We start from the raw sequence: 22455 nt of genomic DNA, 5'->3' as shown, positions 1-22455 counted from the left end.
TATTAAAGGGGACACTTTAAGTAGGAAAGAGAGACCAAAAGCAACAAAGACTAGAAAGCAACAGAGACAATCTAAATGTACAGCAACTTTATAGGCAATACAGCAGCACTAAATTCATATCTATCATATCTATTGATAATTACTCTGAATGTAAATAGACTAAATGTTCTAGTCAAAAGATACAGGGTATCAGAATGGATTGTTAAAAAAAAAAAAAGACCTTTTGATATGCTGCTTACAAGAGACTCATTTTAGACCCAAAGACACGTCCAAAATGAAAGGGAAGGGGTGGAGAACCAGTTATCATGCCAATGGACATCAAAGAAAGCTGGAGTAGCCATACTTATATCAGACAAATAAGACTTTATTTATTTTTTAAATGTTTATTTATTTTTGAGACAGAGAGTGTGTGTGTAAGTGGGGGAAGGGCAGAGAGAGAGGGAGACAGAGAACCCGAAGCAGGCTCAGCAGTGTCTGCCCAGAGCCCAACATGGGGCTAGAACTCACAAACCATGAGATCATGACTTAAGCTAAAGTTGGATGCTTAACTGACTGAGCCACCCAGGTGCCCCCAGACAAACTAGATTTTAAACCAAAGATGATAGTAAGAGATCAAGGATACTATATCATAATAAAGGGGGTCTATCCAACAAGAAGAGCTAATAATTGTAAATATTTATGCCCCCAACTTGATAGAAGCCAAATATATAAATCGATTAATAACAAACTTAAACTCATTGATAATAATACAGTAATAGTAGGGGACTTTAACACCATACCTACATCAATAGATAGGTCATCTAAGCAGAAGATAAACAAGGAAACAATGGCTTTGAATGACACACTGAACCAGATGGACTTAACAGATATATTCAGAGCATTTCATCCTAACGAAACAGAATACACGTTCTTTTCAAGTGCACAAGGAACTTTTTCCAGAATAGATCACATACTGGGTCACAAATCAGGCCTCAACCACTACAAAAAGATCGAGATCGTACCATGCATATTTTCAGACCACAACACTCTGAAACTTGAAGTCAACCACAAGAAAAAAATTTAAAGCCCTCAAATACATGGAGGTTAAAGAACATCCTGTTAAAGAATGAGTGGATCGGTTAACCAGGAAATTAAAGAAGAAATGAAAAAATACATTGAAGCCAATGAAAATGAAAATATAACAGTCCAAAAGTGTAAAGGCAGTCCTAAGAGGGAAGTATATAGCAATTCAGGCCTTCCTCAAGAAGGAAGAAAAATCTCAAATATACAACCTAACCTTACACCTAAAAAAGCTGGAAAAAGGACAGCAAATAAAGCCCAAAACCAGCAAAAGAAGGGAAATAACAAAGATTAGAGCAAAAACAAGTTATATAGAAAAAAACAAAAACAAAAAGTAGATCAACTAAACCAGGAACTGGTTTTTGAAAGAATTAACAAAATTGATAAAACCCTAGCCAGACTTACCAAAAAGAAAAGAGAAAGGACCCAAACCGATAAAATCATGAATGAAAGAAGAGAGACCACCACCAAAACCACAAAAATACAATTATAAGAGAATATTATGAGCAATGAGATGCCAATAAATTGGGCAACCTGGAACAAATGAATAAATATCTAGAAACATATAAACTACCAAAACTGAAACAGGAAGAACTAGAAAATTTGAAGATACCCGTTACAAATAAGGAAATTGAATCAGTAATAAAAAAAAAAAAATCTCTCAATAAGCAAGAGTACAGGGCCAGATGGCTTCCCAGGGGAATTCTACCAAACATCCAAAAAAGAATACCTATCCTTTTGGAACTGTTCCAACAAAAAGAAATGGAAGGAAAACTTACAAACTCATTCTATGAGGCCAACATTACCTTGGTTCCAAAACCAGACAAATATCCCACTAAAATGTAAAGTTGCAGACCAATATCTCTGATGAACAATGGTGCAAAAATTCTAAGACACTAGCAAATTGAATCCTCAGTATATTAAAAGAATTATTCACCATGATCAAGTGGGATTTATTCCTCAGAATCTGCAAATCAATGTGATATACCACATTAAGAAAAGGAGAAGAACCATATGGTTCAATAGATGCAGAAAAAGCATTAGATAAAATACAGTATCCTTTCTTGATAAAAACCCTCAAAAAAGTAGTAATAGAAGGAACATACCTCAACATCATAAAGGCCATATATGAAAGACCCACAGCTAATATCATCCTCTAAGGTCAAGAACATAACAGTAACATCCACCCTCACCACTGTTGTTCAACACAGTACTGGAAGTCCTAGCCTCAGCAATCAGACAACAAAAAGAAATAAAAGGCAAGGAAGAAATCAAACTTTCAATATTTGCAGACGACATGATACTCTTTGTGGAAAACCCAAAGACTCCACCAAAAAATTGCTAGAACGGGTACATGAATTCAGCAAAGTCACAGGATATAAAAATCAACAAATCCATTACATTTCTATACACCAATAATGAAACAGCAGAAAGAATTATGAAGGAATCAGTCCCATTTACAACTGCACCAAAAACCATTAAGACACCTAGGGATAAACCTAACCAAAGAGGTTAAAAAAAATGTGTATGCTGAAAACTATAGAACACTTAAGAATAAAATTGAAGACAACACAAAAAAATGGAAAAAAACACTCCATGCTCATGGATTGGAAGAACAAATATTGTTAAAATTTCTATACTACCCAAAGAAACCTACATATTCAATGCAATCCCTATCAAAATAGCACCAGCATGCTTCACAGAGCTAGAGCAAATGATTTTAAAATTTGTATGGAATCAGAAAAGATCCCGAAAAGCCAAAGTAACATTGAAAAAGAAAAATCAAATCTGGAAGCATCACAATTCTGGACTTCAAGCTGTATTACAAAGCTGTCATCATCAAGACAGTATAGTACTTGCACAAAAACAGACACAGATTAATGGAACAGAACAGAGGACCCAGAAATGGACCCCAAACAACATGGTCAACTAATTGTTGACAGAGCAGGAAAGAATATCTAATGGGAAAAAGACAGTCTCTTCAGCAAACGGTGTTTGGAAAACTGGACAGCAACATGCAGAAGAATGAACCTGGACCACTTTCTTACACCATACACAAAAATAAACTCAAAATGGATGAAAACCCTAAATGTGAGACGGGAAACCATCAAAACCCTAGAAGAGAACACAGGCAGCAACCCCTGTGACCTTGGCTGCAGCAACTTCGTACAAGACAAGTCTCTGGAGGCAAGGGAAACAAAAGCAAACATGAACTATTGGGACCTCATCAAGATAAAAAGCTCTTGGCAAAGGAAACAATCAACAAAACTAAAAGGCAACCAATGGGATGGGAGAAGATAATTGCCAATGACATATAGGATAAAGGGTTAATATCTAAAATCTGTGACGAACTTATCAAACTCAACACCCCAAAGATAATACAGTTAAGAAATGGCCAGAAGACATGAGAAGACTTCTCCAAAGAAGACATACAAATGACAAAGAGACACATGAAAAGATATTCAACATTACTTATCATCAAGGAAAAACAAAAACCACAATGAGATACCACCTCACACCTGTCAGAATGACTAAAATTAACAACCCAGGAAACAGCAGATGTTGGTCAGGATGCAGAGAAAGGGGAACCCTCTTGCACTGTTGGTGGGAATGCAAGCTGGAACAGCCACTGTGGATAACAGTGTGGAGGTTCCTGGGAAAGTTAAAGATAAAACTATCCTATGACCCAGCAATTGCACTACTAGGTATTTACCCAAAGGATACAAAAAAGGTATTTACCCAAAGGATACAACTACATACTATCAAATTTGTTTCCTAACACACATATATGTACCAGTAGTAAAATAAGTGACAGGAAAATAACTTTGAAATCATTTAGCATTCAATTAAAGGATAACTTCGATAGTAAAATTGTTCTAGAATCGCAGGTCTATAAAAAAATATGGGAGTCCAGTAATATATAAAACATGGTATCACTTAAAAAGCCCTTAATCTGAGCCCTCTTTAGACCGAAATGAGATCTTCAAAGTGTACTTGACAAAAACAGACTCCTTTCTTTTTCTCCTTCTCTAAGTAGGTAGGCAAATAAAATTTTACTGATAAAGTAATCCAGGAGGATTTTAACAGAATTCAGGAGACAATTTAATTAAATTGCATGAAATGAGATATGTTGATGACAAACCTATAAAACAAGTATCTTAAGCACAACAAAAATTAAACAGAGACATTGTATCTCAGGATTTGAGAACGCAGTTAACAATCAGTAGACAAAGTCTATCTACATGGAACTAGACCGTTTTTACTTTTCTTGATATTAGAATTGTTACTATACTCAGGAAATATTTGAAGAATTAGTTTCTTTTTTTTTTTAATTTTTTTTAACGTTTATTTATTTTTGAGACAGAGAGAGACAGAGCATGAACGGGGGAGGGTCAGAGAGAGGGAGACACAGAATCCGAAACAGGCTCTAGGCTCCGAGCTGTCAGCACAGAGCCCGACACGGGGCTCGAACTCATGGATCGTGAGATCATGAGCTGAGCTGAAGTCGGTCGCTTAACCAACTGAGCCACCCAGGCGCCCCAAGAATTAGTTTCTTCATATCACAGTTTGACTCTTCATATACTCGTTTCAATCTCTAGGTTCTTCTCCTTTTAAAACAGAAATTCAACAAAGTTCCTTTTAAACATTAAATAGACTCAAGTGTTTGCATCAGGGCTAGATATATTACCTTAACCCATAATTGAGGTTTCTATTTATTCAGTTCCTGAGTAGATCCATGGCATTGTTATTTACAGAACTCCTAGTCCATAACGTTAGTGGAACAAGGTTTTAGTACCTATAAACATTTTAAGATTAGAAGATGGCTTAAACATTACTGCCTGAAAGCAAATGAAGAACAAGTAATTTGTAAAGCTCAATTAGTAATCCCGAATGGGTAGGAAAAAATGCCTGTAATACAGATGATGGCTGTGCTACTTACATCTGTAGTAACTTTGGATACAGTCAATGAAGTAAATTAATCAAGAGGATTTATCACTTAAAAGACTATTCTATGTCCTTATGTAAATAAAAAAGATAATTTTTCTTTTTACATTATTTACAACTATCAATATATGTATACCATGCTTAAAAACAAGAGGCCTGGAGGTACAGTAACTGGGCTTCCAATCTCAGGTGCAACCCCATCTGTATCTGTGTGACCTTGAGCAAATTACTTCATCTGTCTATGGCTCAATTAACCTCATCGAAAATGGGGATAATGATGATTCTCATGATGCCTATACCTATTGTTATGAGAATCCAGTGGCATGATGTTTGTAAAATACTTACTGAGAACAATGCCTGGCATTTCAGATATCAACAGATGTTAGAGATTAATTATGTAGATGTCGCTTCAAAATATAGCTATATAAACCAATCAAGATATTACTGAATTTCAGCTTCTTATAATAGGATATTCAGGTGAACGTTTGGAAGGAATTTAATGAAAAAGAAAATCTGACTATTGCCAATCAATGAACATTAAGTAGAAAATGAGTTACATACCAAGTATTAGACTTGTATTAATTAAGTGGTATCTGGACGATTTGGGGCATGAAACAGAGTACCTGAGATCTCTCATTACTTTTCCATTCTTATGCATGGAGAGGATTTTATTAAATTACTTGAAAAGTGATCATCTCAACATGAAACTTTGACCATATAGGAATGCTGCAAATCAAGGCCCAAATCCCAAGTTATCAACTTGTGAAAACCGAACAGCTTGAAGCCCTGAGTATTACAATAGCAAACTTGATTAAATTATTCCCTAGGTGTAGGAGCTAGACAGCCACTGATTGTCCCTCCACATGTCCACTGTTTTAATTCTTCTCAACAAGCTTGCTTTGACCAAATCACATGTTACCTAATTCATACTAATTTTCCACAAGGTCTTCTCTACATCTGGTGTATATTACTTTCATTATCCTAATTAGCTATTAATTATACTTTTCTCACAATATATAAAATGTACGTGCACTCTTGCAAGAACTGTGTTTGACAGATATTCACACTTATTTAACTTTAACAGCTCCACCTAAAGACAAGAATAGCAAAAATGTCTTGAAGTGACTAATTACGTATTTGGGAGGGAAAAAGTAGATTTGCTTAAAATTTTTCATTTGGATGGTCACGTGCTATCTATATTAAAAATAATGAAGATTCCATGCCACATTTTTATGGACATTACATAAAATGGGGCAACCCATAAGCATGCAAATTACCACATGCCTGAAATTATACAAAGTCTGCCTTCTTGTTTAACTTTTATAGAAATTTGTATTTATGGCCACTAAGCAGTAAGTCCATGTCTTCCTATTGCGTGTATGCAGTGGAAAAACCTAAAGGGTGGAGCCAGAAATATTTATAAGGTTTACTGAATGAAAAATGATACTGCACTATAAACATTTCAGTGTATCTATTCGTGGGTCTGCCAAGTACAAGGAAGGCTCTGGGGACACAAAACTGAAAGTCAATACCTATGTCAGCATCTATATAATCCATAAATCCACATACAATGTAGGGTATGAGCATTCCAGTGTAAGTACACACAAGTACAGAAGAAGGAGGGGCACCTAATCTACACTTAAAGGAGGACTGGAGGGCCACCTGGGTGGCTTAGTTGGTTAAGCATCGAACTTCGCCTCAGGTCATGATCTCACAGTTTGTGAGTTCAAGCCCTGCATCGGGCTCTGTGCTGACAGCTCAGAGCCTGGAGCCCGCTTCAGATTCTCTGTGTGTCTCTCTCTCTGCCCCTCCCCACTCATGCTCTGTTTTTATGTCTTAAAAATAAGTAAAACATTAAAAAAAAAAAAAAAGAGGACTGGAAAGTCTTAGAAGAATTTTAAGCAAGGAGTATGATCAGATTTGTGGGTTTTTTTTAAATGTTTATTTATTTACTTTGAGAGAGAGAGAGAGAGAGCAAGCAGGGGAGAAGCAGAGAGAGAGAGGGAGAGAGAGAATCTCAAACAGGCTCCATGCTGTAAGCACAGAGCCTGATGCAGGGCTCAATCTCACGAACCATGAGATCATGACCTAAGCCTAAATCAAGAATCAGTCACTTCACGAACTGAGCCACCAGGTGCCCCCAGATTTATGTTTTTGTACAAATGGTACAAATGTGGGAAGTGGATCGGGGAGGGAGAAGGTAAGGCTGAGGCATAGATTGGAACCTAACCCAGCACCACCATCTGTAATTATAACCACTCTAGCTAGTATAAGCTTGCTTTGGGAAGTGGAGAACTGTCAAACAGCTGGCACTACCAACATCCTGAGAAAAGACAGCAGCCCCCAAACAGGTGCTCTAATCGTAACACCAATAGAACATTCTCAGATTTTCCCTTATAGAATTCTTTAAATAGCACAGAGAAACATCACTCATCAATTTTAAGAATATTCATGGATTTCTACCTTATGTAAGGAGTTGTATTAACTCTAAGGGAATGCAAACATACAAAAAGTAATATTCTGTCTTCAAACACCTTCCAATCTAACAAAGAATTAACATATCCTGGAATAATTAATCCCCTTCCTGACTACCATAATGTCAGTATAATTATATAGTCTGTTTGTACTTGGACAACTATATGCCTATATGGATCAGTCCATAGTTTGCTGTGGTTAATATATAATGGCTTTGGTTAATATATAACGGTTAATATATAACGGCTCACTGCATTATGTACTAGTACAGTTTAACAATATAAATGAATACATAAAATACAAATAAAATATAATTACAAACCAAATATACCTTAACTTCCTTGAAGTTATTATTGAAAAAGATGGGTTTTAGAAGTTGCCTAAAGACTCACATAACAAAATAAAACTGTTTTAGTTCATAAATCCAAAATCCAGAAAGTTCAGGAACCAAGGGAAAGAACAAACTAATCTACTATACATGTAGGCAGGTTGATTTCATAATTATATAACATTGCTAAGGCCACTGAACTCACTAGGTCTCTCAGATTATAAACAGTGGCAGGCATTCCTGATCAGATGCCTAAGCTACATATTTTTAGCTTTATTGGAAATATTGCAAGCAGGGAGAGAATCTTGTTACTTCATTTGTCATCCCACTTTACCACCCCTTTTCTCTTCTTAAACGTCAGTGAATAATTTGATGCAGAGATTCCATCAAGATCAACCAATAAATACCATCTATAAAAGCCTTAAGCAAAGTCTCACTTCACCACGGCTGCTCCAACCTTTCTAAAAACTGCTGCCAATTGTTAATTGAGTTTCCCTAAATCAAAGCAGCCTCAAAATTATCCCTTGTTCTAAGATCTTGTTTTCAGAAATCATTAAGATCTAATAAAGTTATATATATGAATATGGCAAAGGCAAAGATTCATCGTCATATATTTACATGGACAAGGAACATTATCATAGAGGGAGAGTGACATCTAATAGAAGAGAATTTCAACAGATAACACACTAAGATGTAAAAAATGAAGCATTTCCACTAGAAGGAAATTATAAAAGGGAACAATTTCACAGGCAAATGTGATCGCACAATAAAGGTAGCAGATTAATCACTTATGGAAAATTTGAACAGACCAATTGCTTCCAATAATAATTGAAAGAGGAATCAAAGAACTCCCAACAAACAAAAAGTCCAGGACCAGCTTAACAGATGAATTCTACCCAACGCTTAAAAAAGAGTTAATACCCATTCTTCTTTTAACCAATATGGAGGTTAAAACACAAAAGTTGTGAGATCAATTTCATCCACAAAAATCAGTCAAGGAATACACAAAATAAAAGGATGCAAAATATAACATCATATACATACAATGTGGAGGAGAAAGTAACAATTTAGTGCCTTTAGAATGGGATCAAACTTAAGTGACCATCAACTGGATACAAATTGCTGTATACTTTGGATGTTATATATGATCCTCATGGTAACTGAAAAATCAAAAGCCTGTAATAGATACACAAAAATAAAGAGAAAGAAATCCATGCATAACACTAAAGAAAGCCATAAAACCACAAGGGAAGAGAACAAAAGAAGAAACAGAGAAAAACTACAAAGCAATCATAAAACAAGCAATAAAGTGGCAATAAATACATGCCTACCAATAATTAAAAGTAAATGGACTAAATGCTTCAATCAAAAGACACAGGGTGATTGAGCGGATTCAAAAAATAAGATCATCTATATACTGTCTATCAGAGACTCACCTCAGACCTAAAGATACTACGTGCAGACTGAAAATGAAGGGATAAATAAAACATACATACATGGAAGTGGGGAAAAAAAGCTACAGTAGCAATACTTTTATTAGACAAGATACTTAATACTGTAGCAAAAGACAAAGAAGGGCACTACATAAGGGGTACAATCCAACAAGAGGGTGTAACAATTTATCTATGCACTCAACATGGAAGCACATAAATACATAAAGGAATTATTAACATACATAAAGGGAGGAATTGACAGGAATGCAGTAATATTAGGGGACTTTAACACCCCGTTTACATCACTGGATAGATCATCCAAACAGAAAACCAGGAAATAGTGGCTATGAATGTTACATTAGATCAGTTAGACCTAACAGATATATACATTCTATCTAAAAACAGCAGAATACACATTCTTTCCAAGTGCACATGGAACATTCTCCAGGAGTGACCATATGTTAGTCCACAAAACAAGTCTCCATAAATTTAAGAAGACTAAAATCATATCATGCATCTTTTCTGACCACAAGGGTATAAAACTAGAAATCAATTACAAGAAAATAACTGGAAAAAACACACATGTGGAGGCTAAGCAGCATGCTATTAAACAACGGGAAAATCAAGAGATCAAATAGTAAATAAAAAAATATATGGAAACAAATGAAAATAAAAACATAACTGTCCAAAATCTTTGGGATGCAGCAAAAGAAACAGTTCTAAAAGGGAAGTTTTATAGCAACACAGACCCACCTCAAGAAACAAGAGAAAACTGAAGCAAACAACTCAACCTTACATCTAAAGGAGCAAGAAAAATAAGAACAAAACCCAACACCAGTAGAAGTAAGGAAATAATAAAGATTAGAGCAGAAATAAGTGAAATAGAGACAACATACACACACACACACACACACACACACACACACACAGGGAGAGAGAGGGAGAGAGAGAGGGGGAGAGAGAGGGGGAGAGAGGGGGAGAGAGAGGGAGAGAGAGGGAGAGAGAGGGAGAGAGGGAGAGAGAGGGAGAGAGGGAGAGAGAGGGAGAGAGAGAGGGGGAGAGAGAGGGGGAGAGAGAGGGGGAGAGAGAGGGGGAGAGAGAGGGGGAGAGAGAGGGGGAGAGAGAGGGGGAGAGAGAGGGGGAGAGAGAGGGGGAGAGAGAGGGGGAGAGAGGGGGAGAGAGAGAGAGGGAGAGAAAAGATAAAGGAAACCAAGAACTGGTTCTCTGAAAAAATCAACAAAAATGATAAATCTTCAGACCAGACTCATCAAGAAAAAAACAAGAGATAAGATCAAAGTAAATAAAATCAGAAATGAAAAAGGAGAAAAAACTAACATCACAAAAATACAAAAGATTACAAAAGAATGTTATGAAAAAATTATATGCCAACAAACTGGACAGCCTAGAAGAAATGGCTAAGTTTCTAGAAATGTGTAATCTTTCAGACTGAATCAGAAGGAAATGGAAAATTTGAACAGACCAATTGCTTCCAATAATAATTGAAAGAGTAATCAAAGAACTCCCAACAAACAAAAAGTCCGGGACCAGCTTAACAGGTGAATTCTACCCAATGCTTAAAGAAGAGTTAATGCCAATTCTTCTCAAACTCTTCCCAAAATTAGAAGAGGAAGGAAAACTTCCAAAATCATTCTATGAGGCCAGCATTACCCTGATACCAAGACCAAGGACACTACAAAAAAAGAAACTTACAGGCCAATTTCTCTGATTGACATAAATGTAAAAATCTTCAACAAAATATTAGTAAACCAAATTCAATAATACATTAAAAAATCATTCAACACAATCAAGTGGGATTTATTCCAGGGATACAGGGGGGTGGGGAGGACTCAATATTCACAAATCAATGTGATACATCAACAAGAGAAAGGATAAAAACCATATGATCATCTCAATAAATGCAGGAAAAGCATCTGACAAAGTACAATATTCATTCATGATAGAAACTCTACAAAGTAGATTTAGAGGAAACCTACCTCAACATTACAAGGCCATATATAAAAAACCCACAGCTAACATCATACCCAATGGTTAAAAACTGAAAAGTTTTCCTCTAAGATCAGGAAGAAGACAAGGATGCCTACTCTCACCACCTTTACTTATTAACACAGTATGGGAAGTCCCACCCCAGGAATCAGCTAAGAAAAAAAATTAAAAGGCATCCACACTGGTAAGGAAAAATTAAAACTTTGCAGATGACATGGTACTATATATGGGAAACTCTGAAGACTACAAAAAACTACTAGAGCTAATAAATATTTTCAGTCTGGTAACAAAATACAAAATTAATACAGAGAAATCAGTTGCATTTCTATATATTAATAATGAAGTAGAAGAGCAATTAAGAAAACAGTCCCATTTACAATTGCACAAAAGGAGTAAAATACCTAGGAATACACCATGCAGGTGAACGACCGGGCCTCTGAAAGTGATAAAACATTGATGAGAGAAATTGGAGAGGACACAAATGGAAAGATACTCCATGCTTATGGACTGAAAGAAACTGTATTGTCAAAATGTTCATAAATAAATCTGTTGCACTTTTATACACCAATAATGAAGCAGCAGAAAGAGATATCAAGGAATCAATCCCATTTACAATTGCACCAAAAAGCATAAGATACCTAGGAATAAACCTAACCAAAGAGGTAAAAATCTGTACTCTGAAAACTATAGAACACTTATGAAAGAAACTGAAGACAACACAAAGAAATGGAAAAAAATCCATGATCATGGATTGAAAGAACAAATATTGTTAAAATGTCTATACTACCCCAAAGCAATCTACACATTCAGTGCAATCCCTATCAAAGTAACACCAGGATTCTTCAGAGCTAGAACAAACAATTCTAAAATTTGATGAAACTAGAAAAGACTTCCAAATAGCCAAAGTAGTGTTGGAAAAGAAATACCAAAGCTGGAGGCATCACAATTTCAGATTTCACACTGTATTACAAAGCTTCATCATCAAGACAGTATGGTATTGGCACAAAAACAGATGCAAAAATCAGTGGAACAGAAGAGAGAACACAGAAATGGACCCACAATTATATGGTCAGCTAATTGTCAACAGAGCAGGGCAGAATATCCAATGGGAAAAAGACAGTCTCTTCAGCAAATGGTCTTGGGAAAACTGGACAGCAACATGAAGAAGAAGGAACCTGGACCACTTTCTTACACCACACACAAAAATAAACTCAAAATGGATGAAAACCCTAAATGTGGGACAGGAAACCATCAAAATGCTAAAAGAACACAGGCAGCAACCCCTACGACCTTGGCTGCAGCAACTTCTTAGGAGACAAGTCTCTGGAAGAAAGGGAAACAAAAGCAAACATGAACTATTGGGACTTCATCAAGATAAAAAGCTTTTGCACAGCAAAGGAGACAATCAACAAAATTAAAAGGCAACTGATGGAATGGGAGAAGATAGTTGCCAATGACATATAGGATAAAGAGTCAGCATCCAAAATCTATAAATAACTTACCAACTCAACACCCAAAAAACAAATAATTCATTAAAAAAATGGGCAGAAGACATGAATAGACAGTTTTTCAAAGAATACATCCAGATGGCAAACAGACACATGAAAAGATGCTCAACATTACTCATCAGCAGGGAAATACAGACCAAATACCACGATGAGATGCCACTTCACACCTGTCAGAATGGCTAACATTAACAACTCAGGCAACAACAGATGTTGGCAAGGATGCAGAGAAAGGGGAACCCTTTTGTGACATTGGTGGGAATACCAACTGGTGCAGCCACCCTGCAAAACAGTATGGAGGTTCCTCAAAAAGTTAACAATAGAACTACCTACAACCCAGCAATTGCACTATTAGGGATTTATCCAAAGGATACAAAAATGCTCATTTGAAGGGGCACATGCACCCCAATGTTTACAGCAGTGCTATCAACATTAGCCAAACTATAGAAAGAGACCAAATGTCCATCGACTAATGAATGGATAAAAAAGATGTGCACACACACACACCCAAAGGAATATTAACTGGCCATCAGGAAGGAAGGAAGGAAGAAGGAAATTGCCATTTGCAGCAACATGAATGGAACTAGAGTGTGTTATGCTAAGCGAAGTGAAATAAGTCAGAGAAAGACAAGTATCAAATAATTTCACTCATGTGGAATTTTAGAAACAAAACAGATGAACATAGGGGAAGGGAAGGAAAAATAAAAGAAGATGAAAACAAGGAGTCAAACCATAAAAGACTCTTAAATACAGAGAACAACCTGAGGTTTGCTGGAGGGGAGGTGGGGGGGGGGATAGGATAAATGGGTGATGAGCATTAAGGAGGGCACTTGTGATGAGCACTGGGTGTTATATGTATGTGATAAGTCACTAAATTTTACTCCTGAAACCAATAAAAAAAAAATGTTCATACTACCCAGAGCAATCTAGATTCAATACAATCCCTATAAAAATGCCAAAAGCATTTTTCACAGAACTAGAATAAACCTAAAATTTGTATGGGACCACAATAGACCCCAAACAGCCAAAGTAATCTTGAGAAAGAACAAACTAGGAGGTATCACAATTCCAGATTTCAGGTTATATTACAAAGCTGTAGCAATCAAAACAGTATGGTACTAGCATAAAAATAGATACATAGATCAATGGAACAGAGTAGAGCACCCAGAAATAAACCCACAAGAATATACAATAGGGAAAAGACAGCCTCTTCGACAAATAGTACTGAGAAAACTGAATAGCTACATGCCAAAAAAATGAAACTGGACTTTCTCACATCATGCACAAAAATAAACTCAAAATGAATTAAACATTTAAATGAAAGACTTGAAACCATAAAACTAGAAGAAAATATAGGTAGTAATGTGTTTGAAACTAGCTGTAGCTACATTTTTCTAGACCTGTCTCCTGAGACAAGAGAAATAAAAGCAAAAATAAACTACTGGGACTACACCAAAATAAAAAGCTTTTGCACAGCAAAAGAAACAATCAACAAACAAAAAAAAAACCTACTGAGAGAAGCTATTTGCAAATGATATACCCAATAAGGGGTTAATATACAGACTACATAAGGAACTTAAGCAACTCAACACCAAAAATTTTAAAAATCCAATTAAATAACAGGCAGAGGAACTGGATAGACATTTTTCCCAAGAAGACATACAAATGGCCAACAGACACATGAGCAATCTAGATTCAATACAATCCCTATAAAAGTGCCAAAAGCATTTTTCACAGAACTAGAATAAACCTAAAATTTGTATGGGACCAAAATAGACCCCAAACAGCCAAAGTAATCTTGAGAAAGAACAAACTAGGTTCAACATCACTCATCCCCAGGGAAATACAAATCAAAACCACAATGAGATGTCACCTCAAGCCTGTCACAATGGTTAAAATCAAAAACACAAGAAAAACAAGAGTTGGTGAGGATGTAGAGAAAAAAGGAACCCTTGGGACTTCCGGTGGGAATGCAAACTAATGCAGCCTATTAGAAAACAGTATTGAGGTTCCTCAAAAAATTAAAAATAGAATTACCATATGATCCAGGTATCCCATTACTGGATATCTACCAAAAGACAATGAAAACACTAATTCAAAAAAAATATGCACCCATATGATTAGTGTAACCTTATTTACAATAGCCAAGACATAGAAGCAAGCCAAGTGTCCACTGATAGACGAATGCATAAAGATGTAGCATGTGTACACACACACACACACACACACACACTGGAATATTAGCCATAAAAATGAATGCATTCTTGCCATTTGCAACAACATGGATGGACCTAGAGGGTAGGATGTTCAATAAAGTAAGTCAGAGGAAGACCAATACCATATGATTTCACTAATTTGTGGAATTTAAGAAACAAAACAAAGAAAAAAAAGAGGTAAAAACAGACTCTGAAGTATAGAGAACAGCGGGAGAGAGGTTGGGGACATGGGTGAACCAGATAAATGGGATTAAGTGTACCCTTATCCTGATGGGCACTGAGTAACATATGGAACCGTTGAATCACTACATTGTACAGCTGCAACTAGTGAAACACTGCATGTTAACTACCCTGGAGTTAAAATTTTAAAAACAGGACACTTGTGATCATCACTAATGCACAGAATGATTGAATCATTATATAAAACATTTAAAACTAACACTGTGTGTAAATTATACTTAAAAAAATAAAATAAAATGCACCCTTCATTTTTTCTCCAGCACTCCACAGTTTCCTGTACTCTGCCCTTTTTAAATTTTTAAATGTTTATTTATTTTTGAGAGAGAAAGAGAGAAAGAAAGAGAGAGACAGAGAGACAGACAGGTGGAGGGAGGGAAGGACGGAGGGGCAGAGAGAGAGGGAGACAGAATTCGAAGCAGGATCCAGGCTCCGAGCTGTCAGGACAGAGCCTGACGTGGTACTTAAACCTACAAGCTGTGAGACTGTGACCTGAGCCGAAGTCGGACGCTTAACTGACCAAGCCCCCCAGGCGCCCCTGCCCTTTTCTTTTTTGATCATGTTTATCTTATAAAATAGTCTAAAATTTACATTTTTATCATGTTGTTTACCTCACTCCACTAGACTATGAACACGGTGAGGGCAGTAATCTCTTTATATTTCATTCATTGATATATACAAGTGTCTCAAACAGAATGTTGGTACTCAAATACCTACTCAATTAAGTGGAGCTTATCTGGTATGACCAATGCCAAGAACCATAGGAGGAAAGTGTGCCCAACTGGCAGACAGAGAGTCCTGTGAGAAGTGGAGGCTGTGGGCCAGGCCACATAATTAACAAGTGTACCTCACTTCATTGTAAGTGACGTTGAAGTAGAATATGACCATTAATATTCCTGATACTGGACAAGTTTTATGGAACAAAGGGACAGACAATCCAAGCGTCCTGACCACTGCTCTTCTTTTTTTACTATCATTAAGAAGGCAGAATAATATCAGTTTCTGGGGTGCCTGGGTCACTCAATCAGTTAATTGTCTGACTCTTGATTGCAGGTCAAGTCATGATTCTAGAGTCATGAAATCGAGCTCCACAACAGGCTCTCTGTTGACAGTGTGGAGCCTGCTTGTGCCCCTCTCCAACTCTCTCTCTCTCTCTCTCTCTCTCTCTCACCCTCTCAAAATAAATATACATCTTCTAAAAATTAAAAAAAAAAAAGAGTATCAGGTTCTTTTGGACTCTAGAAGCACAGTAGTATTAGCATGGTGAAATACCTCCAGTTACCGGTGGGAATGGACAATGCACTCATTATCTTCCCATACCTTCCTGAATAACAACTAGACCTGTTTTAATTTTAATAATGGTTTCAATCACTTTTTAAAAAGTCCCTACTGTGTACCAATCCCAGAGGTAAATGCTTTTGTTTGACATTGACAATATGGCCGAAAGTCAATCGCTGTTAACCTGCTACCATCAACACCAGGGTAACATTACAAGTGTGTGTCAAGAAACCTCTGCTAAATTGTCATTTCTACTACAAATGTATCCCAACGAAAATACACAATTTTTGATGAACTCTTACTTGTTGGAACAATGCCAAGAAACACAGGAGTAACTAAGTAAGTCAGATCAATTTCCTGTCATACAAATTCAACACAATGTTTCTTTGCAAATGTCTAATGTCAGCCCTTTTACTGCCTTGAAAATGGTCTCAATGATAGGTGAGTCAATTTTGGAGACTAAGTACAACCTCAACTATACAGTATTAAAAAATCCCTCTTTCATGCCTAACATATAAATGATGGTTACATTAGTATCATTCTATGTTTTTGGTTCTCAACCATCTCATAGCTTTATTCTAGTACAATAAAAAGTGTTAAGGGAAATGAGGAAATAGCATAGGGATTATTGCTCTTAGCATTTAATAGTGTTAGAACCTTGATGCTTGTTTGCATTTGCTTGGAATAAGTATCCAAGGGAAAATTAAGTTCTAAGCGGAGGCTACTATTTGCAATCCCAGAAGGGGCTCCTGGGAATAGTTTGGCTTCTTTGTGGCCGTAGATTTTCTGATGAAGTACACCATTCCCTAATGAAAACGACCTGGCACTGCTCCATAGGATAAAATTTGACCAACGCAAGGAACGTGATGGTCAGTTTGGGAATGAGTATTTTAATAAAAGAAACATGAAACTGGCTGTGCTTTGGCAGGACATACCCCCAAACATCTTGAGAGTCATTGTCCTGGCCCACAGATGATCCCTACCATGCTGCAACTGTGCGAGTTCCCACTGACATCACTAACAATGCTGGCATGGGGACAAAGACCTGATCCAAACACAGTCACGATGGCTTCTGCTTCATTAGAGTCACAGGAAAAACAAACCAACTTCCCTGCCCCCACCCTACCCTTCCCTACCACACCCCTGTCAAGAAAAACCTACCTGGAAACAGATCTCAGGCTCAGCAGAGCTACTCAATATGTACATTTCTAGGGAAGCATATAAAGCAGGGATAGGAAAATAGCAATTGTAGAAAGGAAAAGGCAAATCTTTAGAAAGAATGACACAGTAAAAATGTGATAAACGTGAAATAAAGAAGATGCAAAATGAGGACTCTGCATTAGCCACATCACAGGATTGCTGAACATCCTAACCCTGTAACAATAGGCCAGCTAGTTCAGGAGGGAATCACATCTGCTTTTAAACCACATTTTATAAAAAGATACCAATGCAGTAAGATTTTCACTGTAGTGGTAATACTGGAGTTTACACATTCATTGATAAAAAACTAGTCTACATTACCCGCATAAATGCTTGATGTGTTCTGCAGTTAGCTACTTTGCTTGACACTTTCATGCTGCTTGTAATCACATCAGATGTTCCATTAGAAGAAAAGTAAAATCTTGATGGAGATTCTATCTTCCGGTTCACATCCAGACTCATGTTATAGAACAAAACTGCAAAAATGTAGAGAGAATTGCAGTTCATGCAAATAAGTACCTAAAAGCATTTATTATTTTTGAAATGAAAATAGTCAAAATGATATCCAGTATTTTCTTATTTCAGTGGCTTTTCAAAACTAACCTGAAATCTGGAAGACGGCACATATTGAAAACACAAGTTGAAAAAATTGTTATAAAATATCAATCAGCTTTTCTCTAGGTTTCTAGTTTTAACTGTTACCATCTTCAGGTATTTACTTAATCTTCCTATATATGTTTCAAAACTACAATACTAAAATTGTAACTACTCATAAAAGTTCTAAGTTTCATATTTCTTTGGAATCCTTCTGTTCTTAGACTGTCCAACTAAAGAGCCACAGACAGAATACTGCACTCACGTATCACATATCACTAATTATACACGGTGGGGTTCATTGTTGTTTCTGACTTGAGAGGTGATTGATTTTTATTATTTTTCAAAATGAAAAGTGAACAAATTGTTCAAAAGTCAAACCTATATAAACAGTTCACCCAAAGGCGTCTCCTTTTCCAGCCCTAGACCCTGATTAGTCTCCTCCATGTTTTTATTGGTTTCCAGTTTGACCTTCCAGTGCTGGTTTGTGCCAAATATAGACATCTTCTGAATAAATATTCTGGCAGTTTAGTAATATTTACTTCAAATATCACATAGTAGACAATCATCTGCTGAAGAATGTCCTCAACAAGCAAAAATATAAGGAAATCTAATAAGTATCCAAAAAAATTCCAAGACAGATATTACAAAGAAAGAGCGATTTTTTTAATCTAAAAGAATTCTTTGCAAAACAAGCTACATTAACAGTCTGCTGAGATATCGCTCATTATATAGGAGCAATAAATTCATAAGTGATATTTTAAAGAATTTATATAATTCCTGAAGTTTTCATTTACATCTTGGGAGTAACTTATTCTTTCGGAGCGATTTTATCTACTTTTTTCAAGGAAACATAAGGGTAAAACCTGTATTACTCCTACAAGTTTCAAATAAATCTTTTAACCTGACTTTTATTTATAAAATAAACAATGGAGTCCCAATCGATTGGCTTCAAAATTACAATAGCGGAGATTCAGTGTCTCAGAGATGAAAGAGTAATTGAAACAGCCATCCACAATTCATCACCAAGAGTTCAGGCAAAAAGTAAAGGAAAAAAGGGTGAATAAAAATCCATTCACAGTAAGTGGCAAAACATCGGCTTTTATGAAAAATGCTTACCATGTGAATTATTTCTCCCAAGGACTCATTCTATGCAACTCTAAAGCTTGCTTTTGTAACAGCGCTGTGATTATTTACGAGTGTCATACATTTGTTTTCAACCATTTTTAAAAATATCTGGTCACAACGGAATCAGTAGTACAACAAACACGGATTTTACATAAAGGGAGATAGTCGTACCAACTCAACGTCGGTCTTTCAGCTAATCCATCAATTTGTCTGTGTTTCTGGGGTCATGCCCTGAAAATGCCACTTCTTGTAACCAGGTTAAAGTTTTGCCCACTTTCCTACTACTGTATGCCTAGCCAGGACTTCTGCAGTGCACAATGAAAAGTGAGTCTGTTCTAAAGTAGATACACTACGCTCATTCTATACCTCTCATTGTAGGCTGATTCAGAAGGAGATTTCTGTTACATATCCATAGTTTGATTCGATGTATTTGCTGCCCTTTGTGATGTTTAGATGATGAGAGTCTGCAGGGTCATGAATACAATCAACTCTGGATAGGTCCTGGGTGGCTCATGAAGTTTATCTAATTTTAATGTCCAAATAATAAACCCAAGTATGCCACTCTCCTACCATTGGCTAGTTTCACTAGTAGTTATTCTAATACTAGCTTAAGTATAACATAATTAGGAACATAACCTGCTAGAAAAAAATTTAATGTGTATAAAGTCACATATATGTGATTTGAGATTAACCACAATTTTGCATGAGCCCTATCAATACTCTCTTCTCCAGAGCGGGCAACTGAGAGCTACCTTTATAAAGGGAATGGACATGGGTCTCAGAAGCTGACAGTCACAGGAAATCCTCAAGAGATGTGTGTTATTTATGGAAATTGAAATCAACGTCTAGGTTTGAGATAAGCTTCTTCACTCACTCAAAAGACAAAATATAAAGAGAACAATCTCCCTCTCAGGACTTCCAATTTAAGCCAGCTCCAGCTGTGAAAGGAGCCCAGTTAAACAAAGAAGAAGCTGTGGTAATGTTCTTTCTATTCTAAACATATTTCATATATTAAGCTCAGTTTAGCTCACCCCAACACAGCAAGGTGATACTCCTGATTTACTTGTCATAATTTTCAGAAAACTATATACAGCCTCTTACTGTTGCCCACTCATTGGTTAGAGTAACTTGAGAATCCAAAAGATGAGGCCGAAGGGAGTATTCACCTCTAAGGTGAAACAATGTCAGGGCTCAGAAGACGACCATGAGATTAATGAGTGAAGTACACACTCAGGGTAAATTCTGTAAGGCCATCCTTACCAATATAACCTGGAACCTCTTTGCCCTTGTATGAGAAACAGAGTGTTAGATCCATGCACACAGAAGGCAATCCATTTTCAACACAGTCAAAATTTGTTCTATTTACTGACTCAGGATGTTTTAAAGAAGCTTCAACAATCACTACGGGTCTTGTCCTAAGAAGGAAATAAAATTAGCAATATTACTTTTCCTTTAGAAAAAATTGGATTTGTTTTTTCAGTTTCCATTGACCAAGTAACTTCATGAAACTGCCTTATTAGTAGAAAGTGCATATATACTCAATTACATTTCTGTGAATGAATCAAGAGAAATTTTCATTTGAGTTTCTAAAAATACTGGCTTTGCCTGAGGATTTAATTATAATAGCCACGTAAGATGGAAATACAATCCTAAAGTTCAATAAAATTTCATAATACCAAGAAAAAAGCATTATGAGGTCACCACAACTGCCAATTTTAAAAACTGCCTCCCATCATTTACAATTAAGCCCAATTGTCATTAAGCAGTGAAATGCATCAACCTTACCTCAGCAGCACAGCAGAATCAGACCGAAAAGCACCAACTGCCACATCTGGAGGATTAAAAACAACAGATTAATGAACATCATTAGTCAAAGAGAATTGCTTTCCAGCCACAAATACCTATGTATCACCTTATGACTGTATCAAAACACTATTTACAGAAAATTAATTACAAAAGATATACTTAACATCTTAGGATTCACTCCACATTTATCTGAGTCTATTCATCTGTAATAACATTCATCCCTTTATAATGTAAACAAACTTTATGATAAAAACTTATAAAGTTTACTAAAAAATTCAACGTTTAGACTACACAGTCACCCAGGAATCTCCTCTCAAGGTACAAAAAAGTGTCTTTTTTTCCAGCACCTCATGTTTGATTTTCATGGGTGCCTTTCATTTTTTCAAGAACAAGGAATAAAATGTCAAGTAACTAACACGGTACAACTGACTAATTATTTGATCATTTCTGACCCATCCTTGCATTCAAAAAAGCTTTAAAAAGGAAAGAAACAAATTACCAGTAAATTAGGACTTTTCCATACCAGTTCTATGTACTTTGTAATAAGACAACACCCCAATAGAGCTCATTTCAGTTTATGAAATAGTCAATTTAATACTCACCTACATATCCATTATTATCTGCATCAATTTGTCCAGATATAGACTGTCCAAACATACTTAATGATTGGCTGATTTGAAGTCCTTCAATTCTCTGAAAAATCGGTAAGTAGGAAGCAGTTTTTTAACACTCAAATATCTCAAAGAATATCTCAAAGCAGCAATGATCTAGTTAAATCATGAGCCTTACAACACCTAGGCACATTTAGTAACAAAATGCATTTAAGTCAAATACTTGCATCTAAAAGAAATGAAAGTTGCCAGCTTGAGTTGGGCAGATAACATCTATTTTTTGCCAAGAAAAAAATCACTTTCTGACTAGAAAAAGTCACAAAGAGAAAATTATACAGAAGGGATCTTAAACAGTCCTGACTCTCTCTCTCTCTCCCCCCAGTCTTCTTTCAGGCTTTGTATTTATTTCCCTACTACTCAGGCTTATGATGAAAGCCACCCCATTTGGCCAGACTGCTTCCTAGCGTGTGACAACTGACATCAGACACGTGTTTCCTATTCCATAGGTCTAATTTCACATCCGGATAGATTTATTCGTGTCTGGCCACTATTCATACTAAGAAAGTCAATAGTTTTTACTAGACAAGTACAGAGGTTTCATGTTCAATATGGAGAACCATTTACCTATTTTGCTCA

At 36.3% G+C, this 22455-nt stretch overlaps 1 protein-coding gene across 1 annotated transcript in view; it reads right to left on the bottom strand.

Annotated features, from left to right (window-relative positions):
* ITGA4 (integrin subunit alpha 4) overlaps positions 1–22455 on the bottom strand; it is a 92898-nt gene that overhangs the window by 33357 nt on the left and 37086 nt on the right. Inside the window, exons 12-15 of the mRNA XM_025933182.2 lie at positions 21811–21901; positions 21188–21233; positions 20663–20817; positions 18002–18156 (exon numbers count right to left, since the gene is read on the bottom strand). Coding sequence (XP_025788967.1) covers positions 18002–18156; positions 20663–20817; positions 21188–21233; positions 21811–21901 — 447 coding nt within the window. The remainder of the gene's footprint in view (positions 1–18001; positions 18157–20662; positions 20818–21187; positions 21234–21810; positions 21902–22455) is intronic.

The sequence above is a fragment of the Puma concolor genome, chromosome C1 (assembly GCF_028749965.1).
Source record: "Puma concolor isolate L17-30 chromosome C1, mPumCon1.1.hap2, whole genome shotgun sequence".
In the NCBI taxonomy this organism is placed as follows: Eukaryota; Metazoa; Chordata; class Mammalia; order Carnivora; family Felidae; genus Puma; species Puma concolor.
Note: the sequence above shows the minus strand (reverse complement) of the source record. Positions and strands in the feature narration are given on the sequence as shown.